Source organism: Salvelinus alpinus, chromosome 28 (assembly GCF_045679555.1).
Source record: "Salvelinus alpinus chromosome 28, SLU_Salpinus.1, whole genome shotgun sequence".
NCBI classification, from domain to species: domain Eukaryota; kingdom Metazoa; phylum Chordata; class Actinopteri; order Salmoniformes; family Salmonidae; genus Salvelinus; species Salvelinus alpinus.
Genome location: NC_092113.1, coordinates 19,072,581 through 19,097,841, shown reverse-complemented (window position 1 = coordinate 19,097,841; position 25,261 = coordinate 19,072,581). Strand labels below are relative to the sequence as shown.

The 25,261-nt window shown below is 42.8% G+C and overlaps 2 protein-coding genes across 7 annotated transcripts in view; both read left to right on the top strand.

Moving 5' to 3' along the window:
* LOC139557336 (E3 ubiquitin-protein ligase MIB2-like) overlaps positions 1–25,261 on the top strand; it is a 108,346-nt gene that overhangs the window by 53,016 nt on the left and 30,069 nt on the right. For 5 of the 6 annotated variants that reach the window (XM_071372010.1, XM_071372013.1, XM_071372014.1 and 2 more), the window contains 10 exons: positions 7,692–7,798; positions 12,538–12,732; positions 13,643–13,785; positions 14,127–14,234; positions 14,383–14,487; positions 15,078–15,240; positions 16,045–16,178; positions 16,283–16,431; positions 16,839–16,995; positions 20,864–21,018. In XM_071372010.1, coding sequence (XP_071228111.1) covers positions 7,692–7,798; positions 12,538–12,732; positions 13,643–13,785; positions 14,127–14,234; positions 14,383–14,487; positions 15,078–15,240; positions 16,045–16,178; positions 16,283–16,431; positions 16,839–16,995; positions 20,864–21,018 — 1,416 coding nt within the window. The remainder of the gene's footprint in view (positions 1–7,691; positions 7,799–12,537; positions 12,733–13,642; positions 13,786–14,126; positions 14,235–14,382; positions 14,488–15,077; positions 15,241–16,044; positions 16,179–16,282; positions 16,432–16,838; positions 16,996–20,863; positions 21,019–25,261) is intronic. The other variant, XM_071372012.1, reaches the window with a different exon arrangement.
* The window catches only part of LOC139557339 (anoctamin-7-like), a 262,338-nt gene that overhangs the window by 217,971 nt on the left and 19,106 nt on the right, over positions 1–25,261 (top strand). The window lies entirely within an intron of this gene.

The window sequence follows — 25,261 nt, the reverse complement described above, 5'->3', positions numbered from 1 at the left end:
AGACCCCGGTGGCTTGTCATTGTTGATAGACAACGATAGTTTTTTCAACTCTTCCACACTCACTTTACAGAATTCAAATTTATAATGCTTGTCTTTCATAATTTGGTCAAATATACTTGGATGTGTAGTGTCAGCATTTGTTGCTGACATGTCATCCATAAGTTTTCTAATCTTGCCAATTAAAAAAGAATTCAAGTAGTTGGCAATATCAGTGGGTTTTTTGATGAATGCGGCATCTTTTTGGCCAAATTTTCTTTTAAGGTGCTAGTAATTGGAATAAGCAATTTCATAATGTGCTGAATTTGGTTGCTTTTCATTACACACCACAGACCAACAAATAGTACATTTCTGCAGCATTAGTAAAGATGTGATCAATACATGTTGATGACTTTTATTCCTGTGCTGTTTGTAACTACCTTAGTAAGTTGACTGATAACCTGAGCCAGGTTGCAGGCAGTGGTTATAGTTGGAAGCTTTCTCTTGAGTGGACAGCCTGATGAAAGCCAGTCAATATTTAAATCACCCAGAAAATATTCCTCTCTGTTAATACATTATCAAGCATTTCATACATGTTATCTGGATACTGACCATTACCACTTGGTGGTCTATACACTGGTTCCTCCTTTAAAAGTTGCGAGCTTGCACCGCAGAACTTAGAGGTACCCAGCGTCACGGCGTCATTGCTCCAGACCACCACAAGGGGGAGTTGGAGCACTCATTATGCATTTGGGTCCCAAGGTTTTTATATGACCAATCATATCGAGTGGTTCCAATGACGAATTTTGACGCGAGCCACCCTTGCCTTGTGGTGTTCTTCAACAAAGATAACTGACAAAACATTATGGTGGAACCAGATGTAAGTTGTTATAACATCATAACGAGTCAAGCAAAAAATGTACAATCGAGAGGAATATGTTACTTAATGTAGAGACACATTTTTGTGCATATTTTTTTGTCATAAAGTTCATTTACGAAAATCGCTATTTAGCAAGTTATCTGACTAGGTAACATTAGCCAGCTAGCTAGTGTTAGGAGAATGAATTTGTAATTCATGTTGTTTAATGTTTTAGGGACTCCTGAGAAAACCAGCAAACCAGGCTGTCATCTTGTGAAACAGTGGATGTAAAGAATCTAGCTAGCTAAAGCATTCACTGCAAATTGAATGTACAATTGTGTAAGCTTGCCTTGCAGCTGAAGTAACATAGATAGCTAACTATTTACTTGCTTATTGTGTAGTGGAGGACAAAAATAACTGTATGCCTATGGATGTGTAGCTAGCTACAGTATGTAGCCGATCTGTGTATGGACCCTAAAACGTTAGGTTCTGAACTAATATTCATACCAATCTATGAACCTCAGCTATCGTAGTTGTTGTATCAACTTCAAGCCTGAATGGCATTAATGAAGTCTATGTGTAACCGCTGTAAAATGTCTAGCTAGTTAGCGGGGTGCGCTCTAATAGCGTTTCAACCGGTGACGTCACTCGCTCTGAGACCTTGAAGTAGTTGTTCCCCTTGCTCTGCAAAAGCCGCAGCTTTTAGGAGCGATGGGTAACGATGCTTCAAGGGTGGCTGTTGTTGATGTGTGCAGAGGGTCCCTGGTTCGAGCCCAGGTAGGGGCAAGGAGAGGGACAGAAGCTATACTCTTACATATGGATAGAGTAGAATATAATAACTTTATTGTGCCAAGGATGAAAGTCCTATATACCCATGTACTGTAGTTATTACTACGCATAAGATTCCCACATTGTAGCCTGTACATTGAATATATTCACTGATCATGTACTCTTCCTTGGCAAATAAAGTTGCGGTTGTAACGAACGTCGTCAGGAGAAGGAGAAGAGGACCAAGGTGCAGCGTGGTAAGCATTCATAATACTTTTAATAAATACGAACACTTGAACAAAAACAACAAAACGACAAACGAACAGTTCTGCAAGGTGCAATACACAAAACAGAAAACAACTACCCACAAACACAGGTGGGAACAGGCTACCTAAGTATGGTTCTCAATCAGAAACAACGATTGACAGCTGCATCTGAATGAGAACCACACCAGGCCAAACACCTAGAAATAGAAAACAGAACAAAACATAGAATGCCCACCCCAACTCACGCCCTGACCAAACCAAAATAGAGACATAAAAAAGGAACTAAGGTCAGGGCGTGACAGTACCCCCCCCCCCCCCCAAAGGTGCGGACTCCGGCTGCAAAACCTGAACCTATAGGGGAGGGTCTGGATGGGCATGTCACCGCGGTGGCGACTCTGGTGCGGGACGTAGACCCCGCTCCACCTCTGGCTTGGCCCACTTAGGTGGCGCCTCTAGAGCGGGGACCCTCACCGCCGACCCCGGACTAGGGACCCTTGCAGTGGGCCCCGGACAGGGGGGAGACTCTGGCTGCTCCGGACAGGGGGGAGACTCTGGCTGCTCCGGACAGGGGGGAGACTCTGGCTGCTCCGGACAGGGGGGAGACTCTGGCAGCTCCGGACAGGGGGGAGACTCTGGCAGCTCCGGACAGGGGGGAGACTCTGGCAGCTCCGGACAGGGGGGAGACTCTGGCAGCTCCGGACAGGGGGGAGACTCTGGCAGCTCCGGACAGGGGGGAGACTCTGGCAGCTCCGGACAGGGGGTAGACTGGCTGCTCCGGACAGGGGGTAGACTCTGGCTGCTCCGGACAGGGGGTAGACTCTGGCTGCTCCGGACAGGATGGTGTCACTGGAGTGGAGAGACACACAGGAGGCTTTGTGCCATGGATCACCACTGGAGGGTTCGTGCCATGGATCACCACTTGAGTGGAGAGACACACAGGAGGCCTGGCTCTGGGAGAAGGCACAGGACTCACCAGGCTGGGGAGACATATAGGAGGGTTAATTCTCGGCGCAGGCACAGGACTCAACAGGCTGGGGAGACATGCAGGAGGCCTTGTCCTTGGCCGAGGCACCGGATACACTGGGCCGTGGAGGCGCACTGGCGGTCTCGAGCGCAGATCTGGCCCCACCCGTTCTGACTGGATGCCAGCTTCCACCCGGCAAATGTGTGACGCTGGCACCGAGCACACCGGCCTGTGGATGCTCGGCCGAGACACCGTGCGCATCATCCCATAGCACGGGGCCTGACCAGTCACATGCTCGCCCCGGGAAGAACGGGGAGTGGGCTCAGGTCTCCCAAATTTTTGGGGGGCTGCCTCTCGGGCTTCCTTGCCAGCCGTGTTCCCTCGTACCGCTGGTTCCCTTCTCCTTCTGCCTCCGCTCTCCTGGCTGCCTCCACCTGTTCCCATGGGAGGCGATCCCTTCCAGCCAGGATGCTGGTGTCAGCGTAGTTGGAGTCAGCACCGCCGTCACAGACACAAGCAATCCCAGCGATGAAGGCGCAGGTAGATCAGTAACCAATGCAGCAAAGTTATTCCTTATGTTAATCTGCTCCAAACCTCTCGCAGTCACTTCCGTCCGCTTAGCATCATGCCGCTACCTTTGATTTCCACGACTTGTGACATGGGTCCAGCACTGATTGGAACACTTTTCTTGCTGTTCTCCATCTACTTCACTACAGGATGGAGAAGAAGAAGCAGATGGAGACGATTTCCTTGGCAGGCAAGTTCAAGGTAGCACAGGCCATTCGGATAGGGATAGATGACGAGGTTGGGAAACATCCATCAGGCCCGAGCAGCGTCCAGCCATATGAGTTACAATTTGCGTTTTCCCCATAAATTCAGGCAGAATTGAGCTTTGTTTGCTAAGCATAGCCATCTCATTCCTGTAATCCTCCTCTAGCAAACAATTGCTGCATTGGAACTCCGGATTGTCAATATTGTCCCGGACAAGAGCGTAATAAACACAGTTTCTACAGCCCTGGAAACATTCGTTAGTAATTCCAGGCGAAGCGGGCTCCATTGCAACCTAGCTACTGTAGCTAGCTAGTTGGTAGCAGGTGTTGACACAGGTATCTGAGTTATTGAGTTCTGAAGTTTTTGGTGTAGAGTCAGTGTCCTCCGACATTAACTGGTGGGGATACACAAGAAGCACAATGAGGGGCTATACTAATCAGAATTTGGGATCACACTCACTCACACACTGGAAATAAGCACTTTCCTTTAGCTTGTGCTATTGCGAGCATTGTACGAGTTCCCTTCGGTAGTCTAGCTCACTGTTTGGGGGCAGAGTGTGTCATCAACAGGTGTTGATCTATTTCTTGGCCATTTAGATTGTTCATAAGCTAGGTTGTTTTTCAATCTTTGAGTTTCAACTGCTAGTGAAGAGAAGACAATGCTGCTATTAGTTTGTCTCTCTCCTCTTCCAGGCAATGTAATCAAATCATGAGCGATTTCGACATGGGTAATGGTCAGGAGTTGGCATTTGGTGTAACAAGCGATTTAAGCACATTCCAAAATTTCATATTATGGTCAACAGGTCCCTAACCCTGTTCTGGTTTATCATGTGGGCAGAGAGACAGTTGGTCAGGCAGGATTAGACATTTTAGACATTTAATCTCTACTAAATCTGTTTTGGATAGTGTTTCCCCCCCTACATATTTTGTCCATTGGTATCTGGACCCATAAATCCCATAAAATGGTGTTTATAATCTGTCTGAACTGTAATGGTGAAAGCAGCCCATTAACATCATCCATCCTAATCTACCAACTCAGGAAGTCCTGCAGTATAAACCAGCATTGTTTAATTCAGGCAATGCAAATAATCTGGGTAGCCATTTGATTAGCTGATAGCAAGCTTGATAGCAATGTGAAAATTGTTGTGTAAATCTGTTGCAGCTCAAGTCGACTACAAAACCCACAATGCAATGCTCTCTCTGGCTGACTGGCTAGTAGCTACACACAATAATACCAAAGTAAGCATGTGAAGTAGCTAGCTAGCTGTAAAATAACCTAAACAAACTGCACTATTCATTTAGGAGTCTACAATCTCACCATGTTGAACCTGTCTGCAGTTCGTCTGTGCGCAAAGTGCACATGTTATCATGGCAACAACATCCCTTTTCCACAGACACACAGGGCGTATTGGCTGATTGTACTTGAAGGAAAAACCGAGTTGAATAATTTGGTACACTGTTTAGATTGAGCACATCTGAGGGCAATATATACTTCGTCATGACGATATAAATGGATTGGATGTGTTCTAGACAAGTATGCTCATTGGCTGATTAGGTGGAGTGCAGGTAATTGTTTTAATGTGATATTGTGTTATCCCCTATCTTCATTGTTCAAATCAAATTTTATTGATCACATACACATGGTTAGCAGATGTAGCGAAATGTTTGTTCAGGACCTGATACAGTGCCTTCGGAAAGTATTCAGACCACTTGACATTTTCCAGATTTTGTTACGTTACAGCCTTATTCGAAAATGGATGAAATAAAAACAATTCCTCAGCAATCCACACACTACTCCACAATGGCAAAGCGAAAATAGGTTTTATACATTTTTGCAAATATATTTAAATAAAAAAACAGATGCCTTATTTACAGAAATATTCAGACCCTTTGCTATGAGACTCGAAATTGAGCTCAGGTGCATCCTGTTTCCATTGATCATCCTTGATGTTTCTTCAACTTCACTGGAGTCCAACTGTGGTAAATTCAATTGATTGGACATGATTTGGAAAGGCACACACTTGTCTATATAAGGTCCCACAGTTGACAGTGCATGTCAGAGCAAAAATCAAGCCATGAGGTCAAAAGAATTGTCCGTAGAGCTCCGAGACAGGATTGTGTCGGCACAGATCAGGGGAAGGGTACCAAAACATTTCTGCAGCATTGAAAGTCCCCAAGAACACGGTGGCCTCCATCATTCTTAAGTAGAAGAAGTTTGTAACCACCAATACTCTTCCTAGAGCTGGCCCCCCGGCCAAACTGAGCAATCGGGGAAGAAGGGCCTTGGTCAGGGAGTTTACCAAGAATGGTCAGTCTGTCAGAGTTCCTCTGTAGAGATGGGATAACCTTTCAAAAGGACAACCATCTCTGCAGCACCACACCAATCAGGCCTTTATGGTAGAGTGGCCAGACAGAAGCCACTCCTCTGTAAAAGGCACATGACAGCCCGCTTGGAGTTTGCCAAAAGGCACCTAAAGACTCTCAGAACATGAGAAACAAGATTCTGTGGTCTGATGAAACCAAGATTGAACTCTTTGGAGGAAATACATTTAATCACGTAACAATGTGAAAAGTCAAGGGGTCTGAATACTTTCCAAAGGCACTGTAGGTATAAGTTCCTACACGATTTCCTGATTTCACAGACTGACCACTTAGAAGTTGAATCGTAGTGAAAAAATATATATTTTACCCACTGATAGAACATCGGCTTTCACCAAATTAACAGGTGTATGATTTTTATTTACGGGTGGATTATCATGTCAAGGGCCATATGTTGTGTCTCCTTGGTGATGCGGGTGTATTCTTGGAACACACACACTCTTAGCTGTGCTCTCTGACGGCCTGCTTCCTGATTGCCCTGCTGTCTTGGGATTAGGCCTCAAAGCTCTGCTTTTAGACACACGCCACCTCACCTCCCCACTGTCCCAACTCCGGCCATACGGCTCACACCGGGATTTAATGTCAGTCTGCAGTAAGCCACCAAGAAGCAAAGGTGCCACAGGCTTCTTTTTCTATAGAGCCCCAGTGCCTCACAAGTTGACCCGATGCATTCGGAAGATGACCATGACTAGCTTCGTAAATGTACGTGTTTGCGTTGGACTATGACGCCCGTGTGCAGCCGAATGGGGAGCAACGCGTAGGAGTAGCAAAGCCTCTCTTTATCCAAGAGGAAGACTGCCCAGTTGATGGTTGTTTTACTTTGATTATAGTGGATTCGAGTCGCGTGTCTCTCGCCAAGCTGCATGGCAGAATGAAACCTGGATGCTGACCTTGCTGAGAAAGTATGGGAATAGGCAGTTCCTTTGCCCCTTTGAGATCTGACCAAATCTTTACCATAAGGTATGTCCCCTCCTAGACCGCCCCACCCACCCTCCCCTTCTGATTTCTTAAGAATTTGATGTAACTGCCTGCCTGAACCTGTCAAACAAGTTCTGTTTTTTGGCAACCATATTCTGCTTGGTTATGTTGTTGACATGAGATTGATGTCCTCTGTTGAGAGGTTAATGGTTTCGCAGCATGAGTTTTCAGTTTAAGACGCCTCTCAGCCCTCAGCGATGCTGAACGACCCGTCAAAAACAAAGACCTTTCTTTAATTTAGATGAGCAATCGAGCACATGTACGCCATCTCCCCTTGGCAAGCACCCACCACATAAAACCTCCCTTTGTCTCCCCACCACCCTTACTGATTCAAGTGTTCTCAGTAACATAGCCCGAACGTTGTTGTATCTTATGGCCCTCTCTGACTTTCTGGCTAGTGTGTGTGACCTACTGTAGTGTGTCTTTAAGCCAGAGAGCGTTAAATGTGGCCTGTTTGCCTGTGGCACTTAGTGGAATTTAATGTAGTCCAGACCTACGTATTCGAGATAGCTATACGTTTTAGAGGGTTTTAGCTTGTGTTTTTCTGGTGGCCGATAAGCGATGCATTTGGAACAAGCATCTGTCGGTCAGTGGTTTTCGGTTCCAAAATTGGACAATGTCATTTGGACAGAACATTCTGCATACACTCTATGTTGTATAACAAGTCATAATGCTGTTTTCCTGCCATAGTGCTTTATGAGAATGTGGTTTGTACTTTTTGCCTTTCACAGAGTGTGCTTGGCCCCGAGGCAGAATCTCCCACGGATCATCCTCAAAGGAATATTCCAGGGGGTGAAAGTGGTACGCGGACCCGACTGGGACTGGGGAAACCAAGACGGTGAGTGAGGGAAGGAGCAGAGCAATCCATCCATACCGACCAGGGCCTTTTGTTTACCAGTGTGGCAGCGTTGTTGTTCAATCTGTTTCACCGTGACCCCATAACCTTAGAGACGATGGAATCTTATTACCTACAATGTGACAGTTTGAACTGGTGTTTGTGCTTAGTGCTTCAGGATTTTTCCCAAACCCACAAGTATCTCATTGAGTGTGTTTAACAGATGTTTCTTAAAGAGCTGTGTTCATATGAGCAAGTTTTATTTTCCCTTTCGTACCGTTTCCCCTCTAGTGTAGCGGAATATACAAAGAAGTCACATGAATTCTAATTATAGCATGTGCTGCAACTCCGGACAGGACAAAATGGTCTTTGGGGTTATTTAATATTTTGGGGCGTGGTTTTCAAGAGTCAAGATAATTTGGCTCTCAATGGCAAATCATTAGTGAAGAAACAGATTTGCCACACAAATACGAATGTAACTATTTGCAGAATCTCCATCTGTGGGAAGTTTGATGATTGCTCCTGTTTCTTTCCATTTCAAAACCATTAAATATCATTGCCTTTAGGGATGGCAAAATCTATCATTAGCTCTTTCTATTACCTCATGTGGGGTCAGAACCGGGAATGGCATTGTGTCTTTTCTGTGCTAAAGCACTGGCGAATGAGTCAAAATGTCCTTTTGGTGTCTTTGAAAGTTAACCCCTGTGGTCTAAGTCAGTCATCATCAGTCTTTAATCAGAGTGTGGTAAGTGCATAGGGACATTCTTGGCATGGTCAGCAGAGAGCCTGTCACTTTCCATGAGTCCTATCCTGTTGTTACCTGGCAGGCTGTGTAATCCTTGATGATTTTGTAGTCCTTGATGTAACCTGCATAACCTAAACTATACAATGCCAGGCTCTCGCTTTGTGGTGGAAACTGAACGTAGTATTTGATGACATTTGAACTTGAAGACTGTCAGTAAGTAGTAAAGTAGAAAGTGGTGGTTAGTAAATCAATGTATTTTATTGTACTTTCTCTCGTGTTTGGTTACAGTAGTCTGAGAATGTGAGTGGTGCTTGCCCCAGCCTGTACGTGTGCTTTGTTTTGTGTTCTGTTTTATTAGACTTTTTTTCACTTCTAACCAGAATCGAAGGGATGATTGGCCAAACCTTGTTGAAAGATGGCCAATGTTCATTGTCTGTTCAGATTACAGTGCCTTCAGAAAGTATTCATACACCTTGACTTATTCCAAGGTTACAGCCTGAATTCTAAATTGATTAAATAGCTTTTTTCCCCCAGCCATCTACACACAATACCCCATAATGACAAAGTGAAAACATGTTTTTGAAATGTTAGGAAATGTATAGACCCATTAAATACACAAATATCTCATTTACATAAGTATTCACACCCCTGAGTTTATACTTTGTAAAATCACCTTTGGCAGTGATTACGAAAGTGAGTCTTTGTGGGTAAGTCTCTAAGAGCTTTCCACACGAGAATTGTGCAACAGTTTACCATTATTATTTTCAAAATTCTTCAAGCTCTGTCAAATTGCTTGTTGATCGTTGCTAGACGAAGATTTTCAAGTATATTTAAGTCAAAACTGTAACTCGGCCACTCTGGAACATTCACGGTCTTCTTGGTAAGCAACTCCAGTGTAGATTTGGCCTTGTGTTTTAGGTTATTGTCCTGCTGAAAGGTAAATTAATCTCCCAGTGTCTGGTGAAAAGCAGACTGAATCAAGTTTTCCTCTATGATTTTACATGTGCTCCATTACGTTTCTTTTTTTTACCTGAAAAACTCACCAGTCTTTAATGATTACAAGCATACCCATAACATAATGCAGCCTCCACTATGCTTGAAAATATGGAGAGTGGGACTCAGTAACGTATTGTTTTGGATTTAAAAACTAAGAATATCGAACAGGAAGTTAAGAAGGCAGCTATGAATAAGTATACCGACATAGAAGATTTGAATAAAATGCTGGTTGGACTCGGATCAGGGGAGCCATTTGGACAACAAGGATTTAGACTCGGCTGACAAAGATTGCTTTCTCGAAGGATTGGATCCACTTTTAGATTTGTAAGTAAATTATTTTCATGACTTTATATAGCTAATTTACTATATGTATTTCGTTTTTTATAAGTTGTCTGCTTTTTGTGCTTTGGATTTAGTTTACATTGGCCCATGTAACAAGTCATTTCAATGTTATATAATTCCACTGTTTGCTGTTCTAAGTTTCATCCTTGTAACTTTAGAGGCCACTAAACTCTCATGGCCATTGTTTATTTGCAGTTCTCACCTGTGCCTTTGTCTCAAAGGTGTTACTGTTTGCATTGTGTGTGTGCGTGTTTCACTGTACAGAAGGTTCAGGCTTGGTGTTTTTACTTTACAGTAATGTCGTTTCGTAAATTTAATCAGCTGTAATTCTGTGTGTCTTTCATCAATATGATGATGACATTTGAGAGCCACCCCTCCCCAGCAAGCTCCCTCGCCGGTCGAGGTCTTCACCCCCCGCTGCTATGTCAATCACCCCGTGTGACGGTTCTACATCCACTTTTCATAGAGCTCTTGAAAAAGAAAGTGCTTGGGGCACCATTCGTCCTAACATAATTGGTTTCCCCAAGACCAAGGTAAACGACATGACAAAGACAGTGGAGAGGGGGATCATATGTTGGATCAGGACTAACAAGCTACTTTTTCACTAGGAAAGTAACCTTGCTCACCACACAGCATAAGGCATTCAGTAACAACCATGTCTCAAGGAGGGTGAAAAAGGGTTGATGTCCCCATTCCTGTGTCTGTGAAGGACTACAATGCCAGCATGGGGGGTGTTGACCTATCTGATGCTCTGATAGGCTACTATCTGATACTCCACAAGACCAGGAAGTTGTATGAGACTTTTTTTTTTTACACTTTGTGGACATTGCTTTCATTCTCCACAAGCAGATGGCCAAAGTAAAAGGTCAAACCCCTTTCACCCAGTTGGCCTTCCGAGAGCAGCTGGTGTTGGAAATGGCTGAATTTGGGGCCCAAAGCAAACTCACAACCATCGCAAGACCCCCCACTCAAGGTGAGTGCCACTATCCAACATACATGCCAAAAGACAAAAGGAAGAACCGCAAGCATTGCACAAAACACAGGGGGGAAGAAAGGGGGAAATACCAGATCTTCTGTCCAAAATGCTAGTTCTCTTTTTGTTTCCTTGCAGAGAGGGACTGCTTCAAAGACTATCACGACATGAGCAAGCTATGGTGAAATCTAATCATCTACACCTGGGATGTAACAGGAATGCCATTTTGTAAATAGTTCAGCTTATTTCTATTTTTGCACGTTTTTTAGTGAAGGACACGTGTAACCAAGTTTGTGTTTGATAAGACCTTTAAAAAAAAAAAAAAAAATGTATATCTGTAGCTTTTATATTGTTTTTGTAAACAGTTCATTTGTTTGTGGAACCAATACATTGGATATGCCTAGGCTAAATGTTCAGGTAGTTTGGAGAGGTTGAAAAAAACACTTGGATATCCCCTGTATGTCCCCCGACACCCACCACAATGTTTGAGAGGTTGGTAGAAATTGTGTTTTATACTGAACAAATAGCATTTGGGGATTGCAAATATGTAATACCATTGGAATTATCTAATTTACAGACAAATACCACTTTGGAGAGGTTTAGAGACACTTGGAAGCGTCCCGTGAGCACACCTGACACCACTTAATAAAACATCTGCCCATTTCTAGTTGTTAGGTCTATCAATCCCATTTTCTTTCTGATATTGTTCACATGTTGTGGAAGCCATCTAATGTGTTTCCAGCTCTGGGCATCAGTAATTCACTTATAGCTTTTCAATGAAAGATGACTTTCAAAATAAGATCTTGTGTATTCTGAACTACGGAACTCCTATCTTCTGATCATTTTCCCATCATCTCCCAGATATCTTCTTTCCAAATATACCAAGTTTTTGCATGTCAGAGTCATGTAATTACACATGAATAGCAGTTACTTTTGGGTATGTCTATTTAGGCGGAAATCTACATTTGCCGTTACATTTTAAGAGGTTAAACACTATTGCACAGTTAGTCCATGAAATGTATTATGTTACCTGTTAAGCACATGTTTTACTCCTGAACTTATTTAGGTTTGCCATAAGAAAGGAGTTGAATACTTATTGACTCAAGACATTTCAGCTTTTCATTTTTAATAAATTTGTAAAACATTCGAAAAACATGATTCCACTTTGACATTATGGGGTATTGTGTGTAGGCCAGTGACAAAACATCTCAATTCATTTTCAATTCAGGTGTGGGAAAAGTTGAGGGTTGTGAATACTTCCTGAAGGCACTATCTGATTGGTCTTTGAGCCTTTCTCAGCATCCAGAGCACCAATTTGGAGTCACGATCCTCACTTGTTGTTTCTTGTTTTCAGTATGTGATGTGTTGAATTAGCTAAGTCTAGAATTGACAAGATTCCTTTAGCAGAGTATGATCTGTGTGCTGTGTGTTCCCAGAAATGGGTTGAACATTTGGATGTGAAACATTGATGGACACCATTTCCTGTTTAAAAATTGTGTCTTTTGAAGTGGCCTGTGCACGGAATCAAACTACACAAAATAAAATGATTGTGTTTCATATATTCACCATAACTATTTATCTTCTCATCATTCCAAATGTTTCCCCAATAAGCCAATTTAAAAAAAAATCTTGCTCTCTTCACTCTTTCTCTCCTCCCACACTTCTACACCGTGTGTGCGTGTGCAGGAGGAGAGGGTAAGGTTGGGAAGGTGGTGGACATCCGTGGCTGGGACACAGAGTCCGGTCGCAGTGTGGCCAGTGTCACCTGGTCCAATGGTACCACCAACGTCTACCGAATGGGTCACAAGGGCAAGGTAGACCTCAAATACGTGTCTGACGTCCAGGGAGGCTTCTACTACAAAGACCACCTACCAAAGCTCGGTATGAAACTAGGGCGGGTGTAGACATAAGTTTCTACCTGTTGTAAAGGAGACATGCTTGTTTTTGTCATTCTAGAAAATAGTATATGTATCCTATAGATCAAGGGTGTCAAACTCATTTTGCCCCATGGGCTACATTCGGTCTTCCCTGAGGTCAGGAGGGCCGCACTTAAAATGTATTATTTCCTCGCTGTCAAAATTTGCAAAAAGTTGTCTTATCCATCACTTTTGGAATGTTGAATACTCTTGACTTTTTCTAGCTTTTGTTTCGACTGTTAGCAAGCTGGACAGAGTAAAGAGATTTATAAATGTAGGTCCATTATAATTTCTACACTGTTTCGATTAGGTTTTAGTTATTTCAATGTCGATTCAGATTGTCTCCCCACCCCCCCAACAATTAATTTGGGCATGTTTGACACCCCTGACTCCCCCTATACACTGAGTAAATCAAACATTAGTAACACCTTCCTAATATTGAGTTGCGTTGTGTTAAGTTGGCTGGATGTCCTTTGCGTAGTGGACATTTCTTGTTACACATAGGAAACTGTTGAGCGTGTAAAACCCAGCAGCATTGCAGTTCTTGACACACTGTTGCGCCTGGCACCTACTACCATGCCCATTCACCCTCTAAATGGCACACATACACAATCAATTATCTCCGGGCTTAAAAATCCTTCTTTAACCGGTCTCCGCCCCTCCATCTACACTGATTTGAAGTGGATTTAACAAGTGAAATCAATAAGGGATCATAGCTTTCACCTGGTCAGACTGTCATGGAAAGAGCAGGTGTTCTTAATGTTTTTTATACTCCGTGTATATCAATATGAAGGCACTCAGTGTAGAGTTGGCCTATTTTTGTCATATGTTCCTATGTGCGTTTGTGTGTTCATCTATGGTTCGTGCGTACACAGGTGAGCACGCAGAACTGCAGAGGCAGGAGAGTGCAGAAGGCCACACCTTCAACCAGGGGGACAAGGTGAAATGTCTCCTGGAGGTGGACATCCTCAGACAGATGCAGGAGGGCCACGGAGGGTGGAACCCCAAAATGGCAGAGGTACTAAACTAAACTCCCTCTAAGTCAAATGGGGGAATTTCTCTGACCTCATTCCAAGCTTTCTCCAGTTGTAGAACTACTTTGAAGTGTTTACCACATTGTCACTGCACTGCATGTACTGCATGTGCCATGTTAGACAAATATTACTTCAAATTCTGAGTACCGTTTCCCCATTTTGAAACTTTGAACCCAGCTTTATGTAATGTCGTCGGCGTGATTGGTCTCTGGTGTGCAATAGAGCAAAACCAACAAGCACCTTTTATGTTCAAATCAATGGAGCCAGCGAAACGATAAGGTCAAGGCCGGCCACAATCTGCGACTGCAAATTTGTGTGTTTACAGTACACCTGCAGAATCGGGACGGTACACAGAATCACTGACCGTGGAGATGTCCGAGTCCAGTACAGCAACAACATCCGCTGGACCTTCCACCCAGGGGCCCTAACCAAGGTAGTCTACCTCTACCAGTGGGAAATGAATACAGGCTCACAGCATGGTCTTATAAGTTAGCGTTTGTTAGCGATGTGATGCTAATGCTGACAGACTAGCATAAAATCACATCGCTAACAATTTGCTGTCTTCCCCTTTCTTGTCGTAGGTGAACACTTTTGGTGTGGGCGAGCTGGTGCGAGTGCTGGAAGACATAGACGGCGTTAAGAGGCTTCAGGCTGGCCATGGAGAATGGACAGACAGCATGACACCCGTATGTTGACATAGCCTGAGGCTAACTTCCCATACCCTAGAGTTAACTTCCTGTAGCCTAACACTAACTTTCCTTAGCCTGGCACTAACCTCCCTTCTAGGTTTCCTTAGCCTGGCACGAACTTCCTGTCATGCCATTGTGCGAAGCCTCAGCTGGCAGTCGGCCCTCTGCATTAGAGGCAATGCCCTTTATGCCTCGGGGACTACCGGTAAACAAGCTTAAGGCTTCTGCGAAAGCAAAGCATCCTGATTAATAACCTATAAATAAAAGCCCTGAGAATTTCCCAGAGTGTCATTGGTATCTAAAAAGAGTGCATTTGAGATGGAAAGATGACACTCATGGTTTGATGAAGGTTCTTTGAAACACTTCCTCTCCTTCATGGCCTGTGATGGGTGTTTATACCTAATATCTTGTCCTATTGGTCATGGTGGAAAGGAGACAACGAGAGGAACTTTTAAAGTGTAACAGTCCTACCTACCTATCTGGTGTCCTAACACTGTCAGTGTCACTGTCTTTTCACTCTCCTTCTTTCCTCTGCCCCCCACCCATCTTCCTCCTTTTGTTTTCTACACCCCCTCCTCTCCCATCAGGCCCTGGGGCAGGTGGGCAAGGTGCTGAAGGTGTACGCCGACGGGGACCTGCGCGTGGCCTTCAACGGCCAGACGTGGACCTTTAACCCGGCGTGCCTCTCGGCCCAATCCGTGGAGGTGGACGCCAACCTCATGACGGCCGAGAACCCCAACGTATCCGGAAGTAAGGACTACTGAGACCTCGCAAACAGGAGGAAGGGGCCTCTTATCCAACAGTCATCCAACGAGCTTTGCTTTTTATCTCTCCTTCCATTTCCTTATCACTTTCCCTGAATTCCCTATGGACCCCCTCCACCACTCCCTCTTCTTCCAGCACTCTTGCTGCAAGCTATGCATGCACTACTGACCAAGGGTTGTGACAGTGGCTGTCTGTTACATATACGGCCCCTCATATCGCTGTTTCACCTGGTCACTGTCTCCACATGCATGACGAACGGATATCATTTGCACGTAATTTGCATGTCTCTGAAATGTCTGGTTTTTCTCTCTTTCATGCCCCTTCATGTTGGAGGCAAGCACCAGAGGCCTTGTCAGCGTATGTGCCTCTACTGATCCTCATGTGTGTATGTGTGGTTCTACTAGTCTTGGGTACTCTGGCTCAATCACCCCTTTTTCTGTGTCCGTCATATACATCATGGTGGAAGAGAGTGGATACGAGAGGCTCGTAATGCTGGGTTAGGGTGCACAGGGACATTTTGACTCATTCCAATGGTTTTGCTTTGACTTGACTTAACAAAGTGTCTTGGTAACTGTGTATGCTCTCTGAGTTTAGAGGGGCCTGGAGGGTAGCGCAGCACCAACTATGCATGTTCTCCATGCTCTGGAATACATCACTAACATGTCTCTCTTTCTTCTATTTTTCTTCTTTCTCCTTCCCTTGCTCTTTATTCATCCACATGATCTTTTTTCACTCTCCCTTTTCCCTTTCATTGACGATTGTGTCCTCCCTCTTTATCTCTCTCTCCAGACACAGTCATTTCAGTCCTGGAGAAGCTGCTGTCTCAGTCTACAGATCAGGACAACCCCAGCCGGCTGGTCATCGAGGCGGCGCATGGCAGTGCCAACAAAGTCCGAGAGCTTGTGCAGAAATACCCTGACAAGGTGCGTTCACTCCCGCCACCGCAGACTGTATGTCTGTCATCTCTTAATGTGATTGTGTGTGAGACATCTCTTAATGTGATTGATTGTGTGTGTGACATCTCCAGGTGGATATAAAGAACCAGGGCAAGACGGCGCTGCAGGTGGCAGCCCACCAGGGCCACATGGAGGTGGTCCTGGCTCTGCTGCAAGCCAACAGCTCGATTGAAGTGAAGGACGAGGACGGAGACACCGCCCTGCACTACACGGCCTTCGGGTGAGAGGAATACTCACACACACACACACACACACACACACACACACACACACACACACACACACACAAGGTTGCCAGTACCCTTAAGTACCCTGTATTCACATTGTTAGAAAACAGGTTATGGGGGGGGTCTCTGGCTTTAATTGGATTTGGGGTGAAAATCACTACACACACAAACAGTCAATCACACAGGGGCATTACTGTTGTCCATAATCCCTCACCATGCCCCCCCCCCCTAAAATAAGTGATTAAAAACATACATTTGTTATCAGAATGAGTCAATTAAAACAACACAACAAATATATGAAAATGCATTGAGTAATGGATATTTAAATGAGTACCCTAAATAGAGAGGATAATTATTGTGGTTAGGCCTATACATTTTGTTGCTCATTGTGTGTGTGCAGGAACCAGGCGGAGATTGCACGGCTATTGCTGAGCAAAGGGGCCAACGTGAACCTGCTGAACAACTCCATGTGCACAGCGCTGCACATAGCCGTCAACAAGGGCTTCACCGATGTGGTGCGCGTCCTGTCGGAACACTCAGCCGACATCAACCTACAGGTCAGTACCCACTAATAAGAACTACATTATCTGCATCAGAAATGCCATCATATTCCCTATTTTAATTCAATACTTTGGTTCATGCTTTCTTCTGTCATGCTCACCGCCCGTACATACAAATCACACACATGCACACTCACAAGTCTCTCAAGAAACTAAACAGCATAGACTGCAATGGCAGACATATTTATTTGAACTAGGAACAAAACAGAATGTTTCCGCAGATCCTTCTCTTATGAAGCATTTTAACACTTTGTTTTTTATATTCTTTGATGTGCTGCTTTTAGTGTCTGTCATTTGTTGTGTTTTTACTGTGTATTTATTGATGTTGTATGTATTGGCTAGTGCAATAAAATGTCCCCTTTGGGGGACTAATAACTTACTATCTTAAGTCGACGCACCCGTATTCACCCCAAGCCTGAATAATTTCTTCATAAGGGCTGTGTGAGTCTTGTGTTCATTTGTTGAGTTCTTTAAGGTAATTTAGACGGCTCTCCAACTTTGCCGGGCTTTCCTCAAACGGCCATATCTCGAAGCAGCTCAATTCGCCTCACATCTGGTCTCTGGTTTTGGGTACTGTTTGGGATATTTCATTTTTCTGCTCAAGCATTGTGCGTGTTCAGCTGGAGTGGAATGGTTGCTTGAAGTTTGTGTGTGTATGTTGGGGCGGCAGGTAGGCTAGTGGTTAGAGCGTTGAGGCAGTAACCGAAAGGTTGCTACATCGAATCCCTGAGCTGACAAGTTAAAAATCTGTCATTCTGCCCCTGAACAAGGCAGTTAGTTAACCCACTATTCCTAGACCGTCATTGTAAATAATAATTTGTTCTTAACTGACTTGCCTAGTTCAATAAAGGTTAAATATAATTTTTTATTTTTGTTAATGTGTGTATCTGAGCTGTACTGTAACAGAAAAGAGCAGCATTGCTATACATGAGTACTCAGAGTAGACTTGGGCGATACAGTATACCGTTTATATCGATATATATATTTGGGGGGTACCCAAGGGCTGCGGGGGTGCATGCTACTCCACTACTTATACGTTAAGTATAACTATAACAAATCTAAGATGTATCAAATAAATTGTTTCCAGCTCAGGGCTCCAGCTTTGCATTTGGTTTGCTAACTTGCTAGCCAAGTGGCTAGATATCAAGATCAAGCTTCTTGGTTACAGCAGAGACATTCTAGCCTGAGTGCCAGTCTCTTTAGCTAACATTCCATTCCTTGCAATGCCTTTTCATTGCCAAAGAGACTGGCCCATCTGCCATCTTCAAATATGAACATTGTATCATATAGAGATAGTAGTGGTGTCTTTTTGTAGGCATTAACTTCATGGTTAGTTGGACAAAGCCTATGGGGAAATGAATGGCGTTTTTGTAGAGGTTTTCGATAAATGCCAAAAATAAGGTCTGTGGTAAACACAGGCTTAGGAAATCTTATACGTTTTGTTCTATGAGATCATTTTCATCAACTTCACTTTTTGTGAATTTTGAATCATATTTTAAATTTAAATAGCACAAAGGCTACATAATTAATAAAGGCCATGTTAACTGAATGATATTATCTCATAGATCAAAATGTTTAAGATCTCCTAAGCCTGTGTTAACCTCAGTCTTATTTTCGGCATTTATCCCAAAACCCTATTCTTTCCCCATAAATGTTCCCCACTTGGATCGCTGAACGAACCAGAGGTAAATCATTTCCGGGTTTTAGGACTGCAACCTGGCGAGCGCTACTAATGAGCTTGAAGTGAACAGAGTTGATCCTGATTCGATAATCCTCACAGCTATCTTCCAATCACGATTATCCAAATATTGGAACTCTCACTTTTTTTTTCTCTCCACAGAACAGGTTGTTATCCGGTTGCTAAGCAACTGTTTTTTGTTTGTCAAAATTTTCTAGCTCATGTCTAAATTCTCAAACTAAATACATACTGCAATTCCACACATGCAACCTCTTTGGTTTGATTTTAAGCCTCAAAATACAACAACTTCCCTCGCTAACAGCTTTAATATTGCAGATAGTGTGGCTTCCATCAATGTAATTGTCTGCATAATTTCCATCACCGCATATTTTCATTTGTAAATGTATTTACTGTTGAAGTCGGAAGTTTACATACACTTAGGTTGGAGTCATGAAAACTCGTTTTTCAACCACTCCACAAATTTCTTGTTAACAAACTATAGTTTTGGTAAGTCGGTTAGGACATCTACTTTGTGCATGACACAAGTCATTTTTCCAACAATTGTTTACAGACAGATTATTTCACTTATAATTCACTGTATCACAATTCCAGTGGGTCAGAAGTTTACATACACTAAGTTGACTGTGCCTTTAAACAGCTTGGGAAATTCCAGAAAATGGCATGGCTTGTACCTGTGGATGTATTTCAAGGCCTACCTTCAAACTCAGTGCCTCTTTGCTTGACATCATGTTGTGGGGGTGCTTTGCTGCATGAGGGACTGGTGCACTTCACAAAATTGATGGTATCATGAGGGAGGAAAATTATGTAGATATATTGAAGAAACATCTCAAGACATCAGTCAGGAAGTTAAAGCTTGGTCACAAATGGGTCTTCCAAGTGGACAATGACCCCAAGCATACTTCCAAAGTTGTGGCAAAATAGAAAATATACATTTTGTGGGCAGAACTGAAAAAGCGTGTGCGAGCAAGGAGGCCTACAAACGTGACTCAGTTACACCAGCTCTGGGCAGGAGGAATGGGCCAAAATTCAGCCAACTTATTGTGGGAAGCTTGTGGAAGGCTACCCGAAACATTTGACCCAATTTTAAAGGCAATGCTACCAAATACTAATTGAGTGTATGTAAACTTCTGACCCACTGGGAATGTGATGAAAAAATAAAAGCTGAAATAAATAATTCTCTACTATTATGATGACATTTCACGTTCTTAAAATAAAGTGGTGATACTAACTGACCTAAGACAGGTAATTTTTACTAGGATTAAATGTCAGGAATTGTGAAACTGATTTTAAATGTATTTGGATAAGGTGTATGTATGTAAACTTCCGACTTCAACTGTATGTAAATGTGATATTTCAGTTTTGTTATTTTTTTATAAATTGCCAACATTTCTAAAAACCTGTTTTTGCTTTGTCATTATGGGCTGTTGTGTGTAGATTGATGAGGTGGGAAAAAACTATTGTATCAATTTTAGAATAAGGCTGTAACCTAACAAAATGTGAAAAAAGTCAAGGTCTGAATACTTTCTGAATGCACTGTGCCTTCGGAAAGTATTCAGACCCCTTTAACCATTCTTTAACAAATGTTGGTCTTTTAAGGCAGGGCTGACAGACACGTTCCTTTCGATAACAGTTAAATGTTTGTTTCTAATTCTATTCGAGGCTCCACATGTTGTCATGGAAAATATATTTATTTCCAACAACCCATGAGCAACTCCCGCAAATCCATCGTTGAGATTGCCGAAAGGCCAGTCTCTTTGGCAATGACATGGAGTGGAATGTTAGCTAAAAAGACTGGTACTCAGACTAGAGACATTCAATCCCCTCCTGGATCCCTGTTGCCTAAATTGTTTTGTGCCCCCCCCCCCCCCCCCCCCCCAAAATAGCGCACCATGTGTAATAACTTATTCCCCGGGATGGTATAGAAACGGTATGAAAATCTGGATACCGCCCAACCCTGTAGTCCATTCATGACATATAAACGTTGCTGTAGAACTATGATCAAATAGAAGGCCTCAAGGTCTCACATCCCTCTAGGACAGCTGTTAGCACAGATTTAGGATCAGCTCTCCCTGCCCAAATGCTAACCCTCTCTATTAGGGGCTACAACTATAAACTGACCACAGATAATTTATTACCTGGCTAACTTCTTTCTCCTCCTCCTACAAGGACTCGTACGGAGACACACCGCTGCACGATGCCATCGCCAAAGACTTCCGGAACATCATTGAGATCCTGGTCGTGGTGCCCAACATAGACTTCACCCAGCAGAACCACCGCGGCTTCAACCTGCTGCACCACGCAGCCCTCAAAGGCAACAAGCTGTGAGTCCTACACTACTAGGGTTGAGCGGTAACCAGATTTTCATATTGTAGGGCTTCCGAGTGGAGTACCTCTCTAAGGCATTGCATCGCATTGGTGAGGCGTCACTACAGCCTCGGGTTCGATCCATACGAGACCCATGGGGCAGCGCGCAATTGGCCCAGCGTCGTCCGGGTTAGGGGAGGGTTTGGCCGGCCGGGACTTGCTTGTCTCATCGTGCTCTAGCGATTCCTTGTGGCGGTTGGGCGCCTGCAAGCTGACCACGGTCGTCAGTTGGACAGTGTTTCCTCCGACACATTGGTGCGGCTGGCTTCCGGGTTAAGAGAGCTGTGTGTCAAGAAGCAGTGCGGCTTGGCAGGGTTGTGTTTCGGAGGACGCATGGTTCTCGACATTTGCCTCTCCAGAGTCTGTATGAGAGTTGCAGCGATAAGACGATCATAACTACTAATTAGATATCACGTAATTGGGGAGAAAAAGTGAGTGTAGTAGTAGTAGTAGTAATAATAATAATAATAATAATAATAATAAAATGTCATACCGTTTTACTAGGATTTATGGTATTACCGGCTTAATACACAAGGGGCGCTAAAAACGCAACCACAAAAAAGCCCATTGGGCATCTATTACCAGAATGCTAGCAAAATTAGCACAAGTAATTGCACATTTCCATGGAGCCTGCTTGCTAAATATGTTAACGGGGGCAAACGAAAATTGCAAAGACAGACAATTCAGCTCAAAGTTATACATATGTAGCTAGTAGCTACCAGTGATGTACTGGGCTGTACTCACTACCAATGTTTTTTTCATTGCTGTGCAAATTCAAGTAGTCAAGTAGACTACTGTGGCTATTTGATCATAATGTAGGCCTACCAGAGTGGCCTACCATCAAAAACAATGGAGAAAATTTATCCCATAACATTTTAACATGGAACGTTCAGCCTACAGTAGCTGCCAATGTGTGGTGTTCAATGTAGGCCTACATTCCATGACTCTTTTCAAAAAAAACATGCAGGGCTTGACATTAACATGTTTATCCACTTGTCCTTCAGACAAGAGGTGAATGCAAATATTGTTGTTTGATGCAAGAAACCACTTTACAAAATAAAATGCATTATGCATTATTCATATACCATTATTACAGAGAATAAGACAAATTATGTTTCCCTCTGCGTATTGTGGAAATCTGCTTTTGTACTGCCTCTCCTGAAAGGTGGAGATCCTTCGCTACTTGACAACTATCGACCCATATCAAAATTGTCTGAACTGTCAAAGGTACTGGAGTCCTTAGTTAGTAGGCAGCTAAAGGTCTCCTTCCAAGAAAACAACATCTTAAATGGAATACAATCAGGTTTTAGGTCTGGCCACAGCACTGTTTCAGCAACATTGAGGGTTTTAAATGACATCCACTGTGCTCTTGATAAGAAGTTACATTATGTGTCTGTTTTTATTGATTTGTCGAAGGCTTTTGACACCGTGGACCATGCTGTGTTAGTGCAAAGGTTAAAATGTTGTGGAATTACTGGTTATGCTCTAGATTGGTTTATAAATTACCTATCAAATCGTACACAATGTGTAATGGCAGATGGTTGTAAATGGGAGTCCATAGAGGTGTGCTCAGGTGTTCCGCAAGGTTCTATTTTGGGCCCACAGTTGTTCATTTTGTATATCAACAACATTGGCGATCTTACTGAAACAGCGGATGTTCATTTTTATGCCGATGATACTGTTCTTTATTCAAGTGGTAGTAGTTTATCTTTAGCTTTTGAAAATGCCCAAAGAGCATTTAACATCATACAACAGAATCTGTATGATTTAAAGCTGATTTAAAATTTGGGTAAAACAAAATGTATGGCATTTTCAAATGCCAGGCATGTTACAAATCATGTCATTGCTACATTGGCTGGACATACTATAGAGCAAGTTAAAGTGTACAAATATTTGGGTGTGTGGGTTGATGATAAGCTGAGCTTCACTGTGCATGTAGAGAACTTGATAACGAAGCTCAAGCTGAAAATAGGATTTTATTACCGGCATAAGGCTTGTTTTTCTTTTGAGGCCAGGAAGGAGCTGATACGATGTACATTACTATCGGTTTTAGATTTTAGTGATGTTATATATATGCAGGCCTCAGCCACTACCCTGAGAGCACTTGGTTCAGTATATCATGCAGCCCTCAGGTTAATTTCAAATCAGAAAAGTCTAACACAGGGGTGTCAAACTCATTTCGCATCGTGGGCCACATACGGCCTAGGGAGATGTCAAGTGGGCCGGACCATTAAAATTATACCATACTCTGCTATAAATAACCAAAATATCATGTCTTTCCTTTGTTTTGGTGTAAAGAAGCACAAGAACATTAGGAAAATATTGAAATTTAATGAACTATCCTTTTACAAAACATTTCATGAAACACCTCATATTTCCTTAGACAAATGTGCAATTTACTTTTATCATTCACAAATATGCATTGCAACTGATCCCACTGATTGTACAAAGGCACAAAACTTTAATTGGTACTGAAAAATATAGTAATGCACTTTAAGATTAAATGAGACTTTTAAAGAAAGGAATTTTTAAACCACTTACACATACGCATATAAAATCTAAATGTAATCCCTGCGTACACCTTACAAACTAAGGAGAGTGATTTTAAATGTGTAATGAAGAAAGTGTTCGCCTGTCCTGTAAATCTGTAAACTTCATACATGAAACATACATACACATACAATACATACTGAAAATGTATGGAGTTGTATGAACAGTAGAATTCCATCACACAACTTTTGTTTTGAAGCTGCTGACTAACATTAAAGTGCACATTTTTTAAATCACCACAGTAAGGATTCATCTTCACAGAGCTGTATTCTTTCAATGCAAACAGTATCTAAGGCAGCATTTTAAAGGTACCGAAATACCGAAACTTGTTGCAAACACACCAAGCACGAAGGTTTTCCGTGCATCTCTGTAAATAAATAGAACGTGGTCCATTTTTCTTTGAAAATTCTACACTCCTTATCTACTTTTCTCCGTTTGGATAACGACATTTTGGCTAATGAGGGTGTAGCGGAGAGGTAGAGACCAAGGTATTAACAACGTCGTAACAAGCAGCAGATGGCGCATTGATACCGTCTGCTGTTTTCAGTCTGTCTCAGTGATGCGGCTTGTCTTCTACTCTGATGGAAAGAGTGCGCCCCTTAGCGGATAATCCATGAATTGCAGCGAATTAAAAATATTAATTCCATGTCTTTTATGCATTTTTTCCACTTTCAAATTATCCTGCGGGCCTGATCGAACCTCCTTGGGGGCCGGTTCCGGCCCGCGGGCCGTATGTTTGACACCCCCACTCTAACACATCATTGTGATCTCTACAGCGCTGTTGGCTGATCATTGACCTTGCGTAGGCTTAAACACTGGTATACACTGATTTATAAGGCCATATTGGGTAAAATGCCATTTTATCTCTGTTCTTTTTTTAGTCGGGTCAGTAAATAAATATAAATTACGGTCCCATTCTGATTTGCTTCTAACAGTACCAAAAATTAGAACAGGACATGGTAGAAATAGTTTTATTTACTTAGCTCCGTGGTCCTGGAATTCTGTCATGAACAATTTAAAATGTGATGATCTAGTTTTGTTGGTGGAGTTTAAACACTTGATCGATGTATATATCATAGAAGAGTGTAATTGTTTTTAGGCCAGCTGTATTTAGTCAAGACGTTTGTGTTTTTAATGTAAAATGTTTTTGTTGTACTGTATGTGTGTTTATAGTTTTGTTTAATGTTGTGTTAGTGTATGTAAATTGTTTTGTCTGAAACACTGTTCCCTCTGCTGCTATTGGACCAGGTCTCTCTTGGAAAAGAGATGTTATCTCAATGAGAAAAACCTGTATAACTTCTTTGGGGTACCCCCGCTTCTTCTCAATTTCCGCCTAAAGACATACCCTAATCTAACTGCCTGTAGCTCAGGCCCAGAAGCAAGGATATGCATATTCTTGGTAACATTTGAAAGGAAACACTCTGAATTTGTGGAAATGTGAATTGAATGTAGGAGAATATAACACAATAGATCTGGTAGAAGAAAATACAAGGAAATAAACATACGTTTTCTGTTTTTTATTGTTGCTGCATCATCTTTCAAATGACCAAGAACAGCCAAACATACAGATAGGATGCTGTGGATGATTTGAATGAAGAACATAAGATGGCAACGATAGCTGAGCAAAGTTTTAGACAGATAACTTCAAAA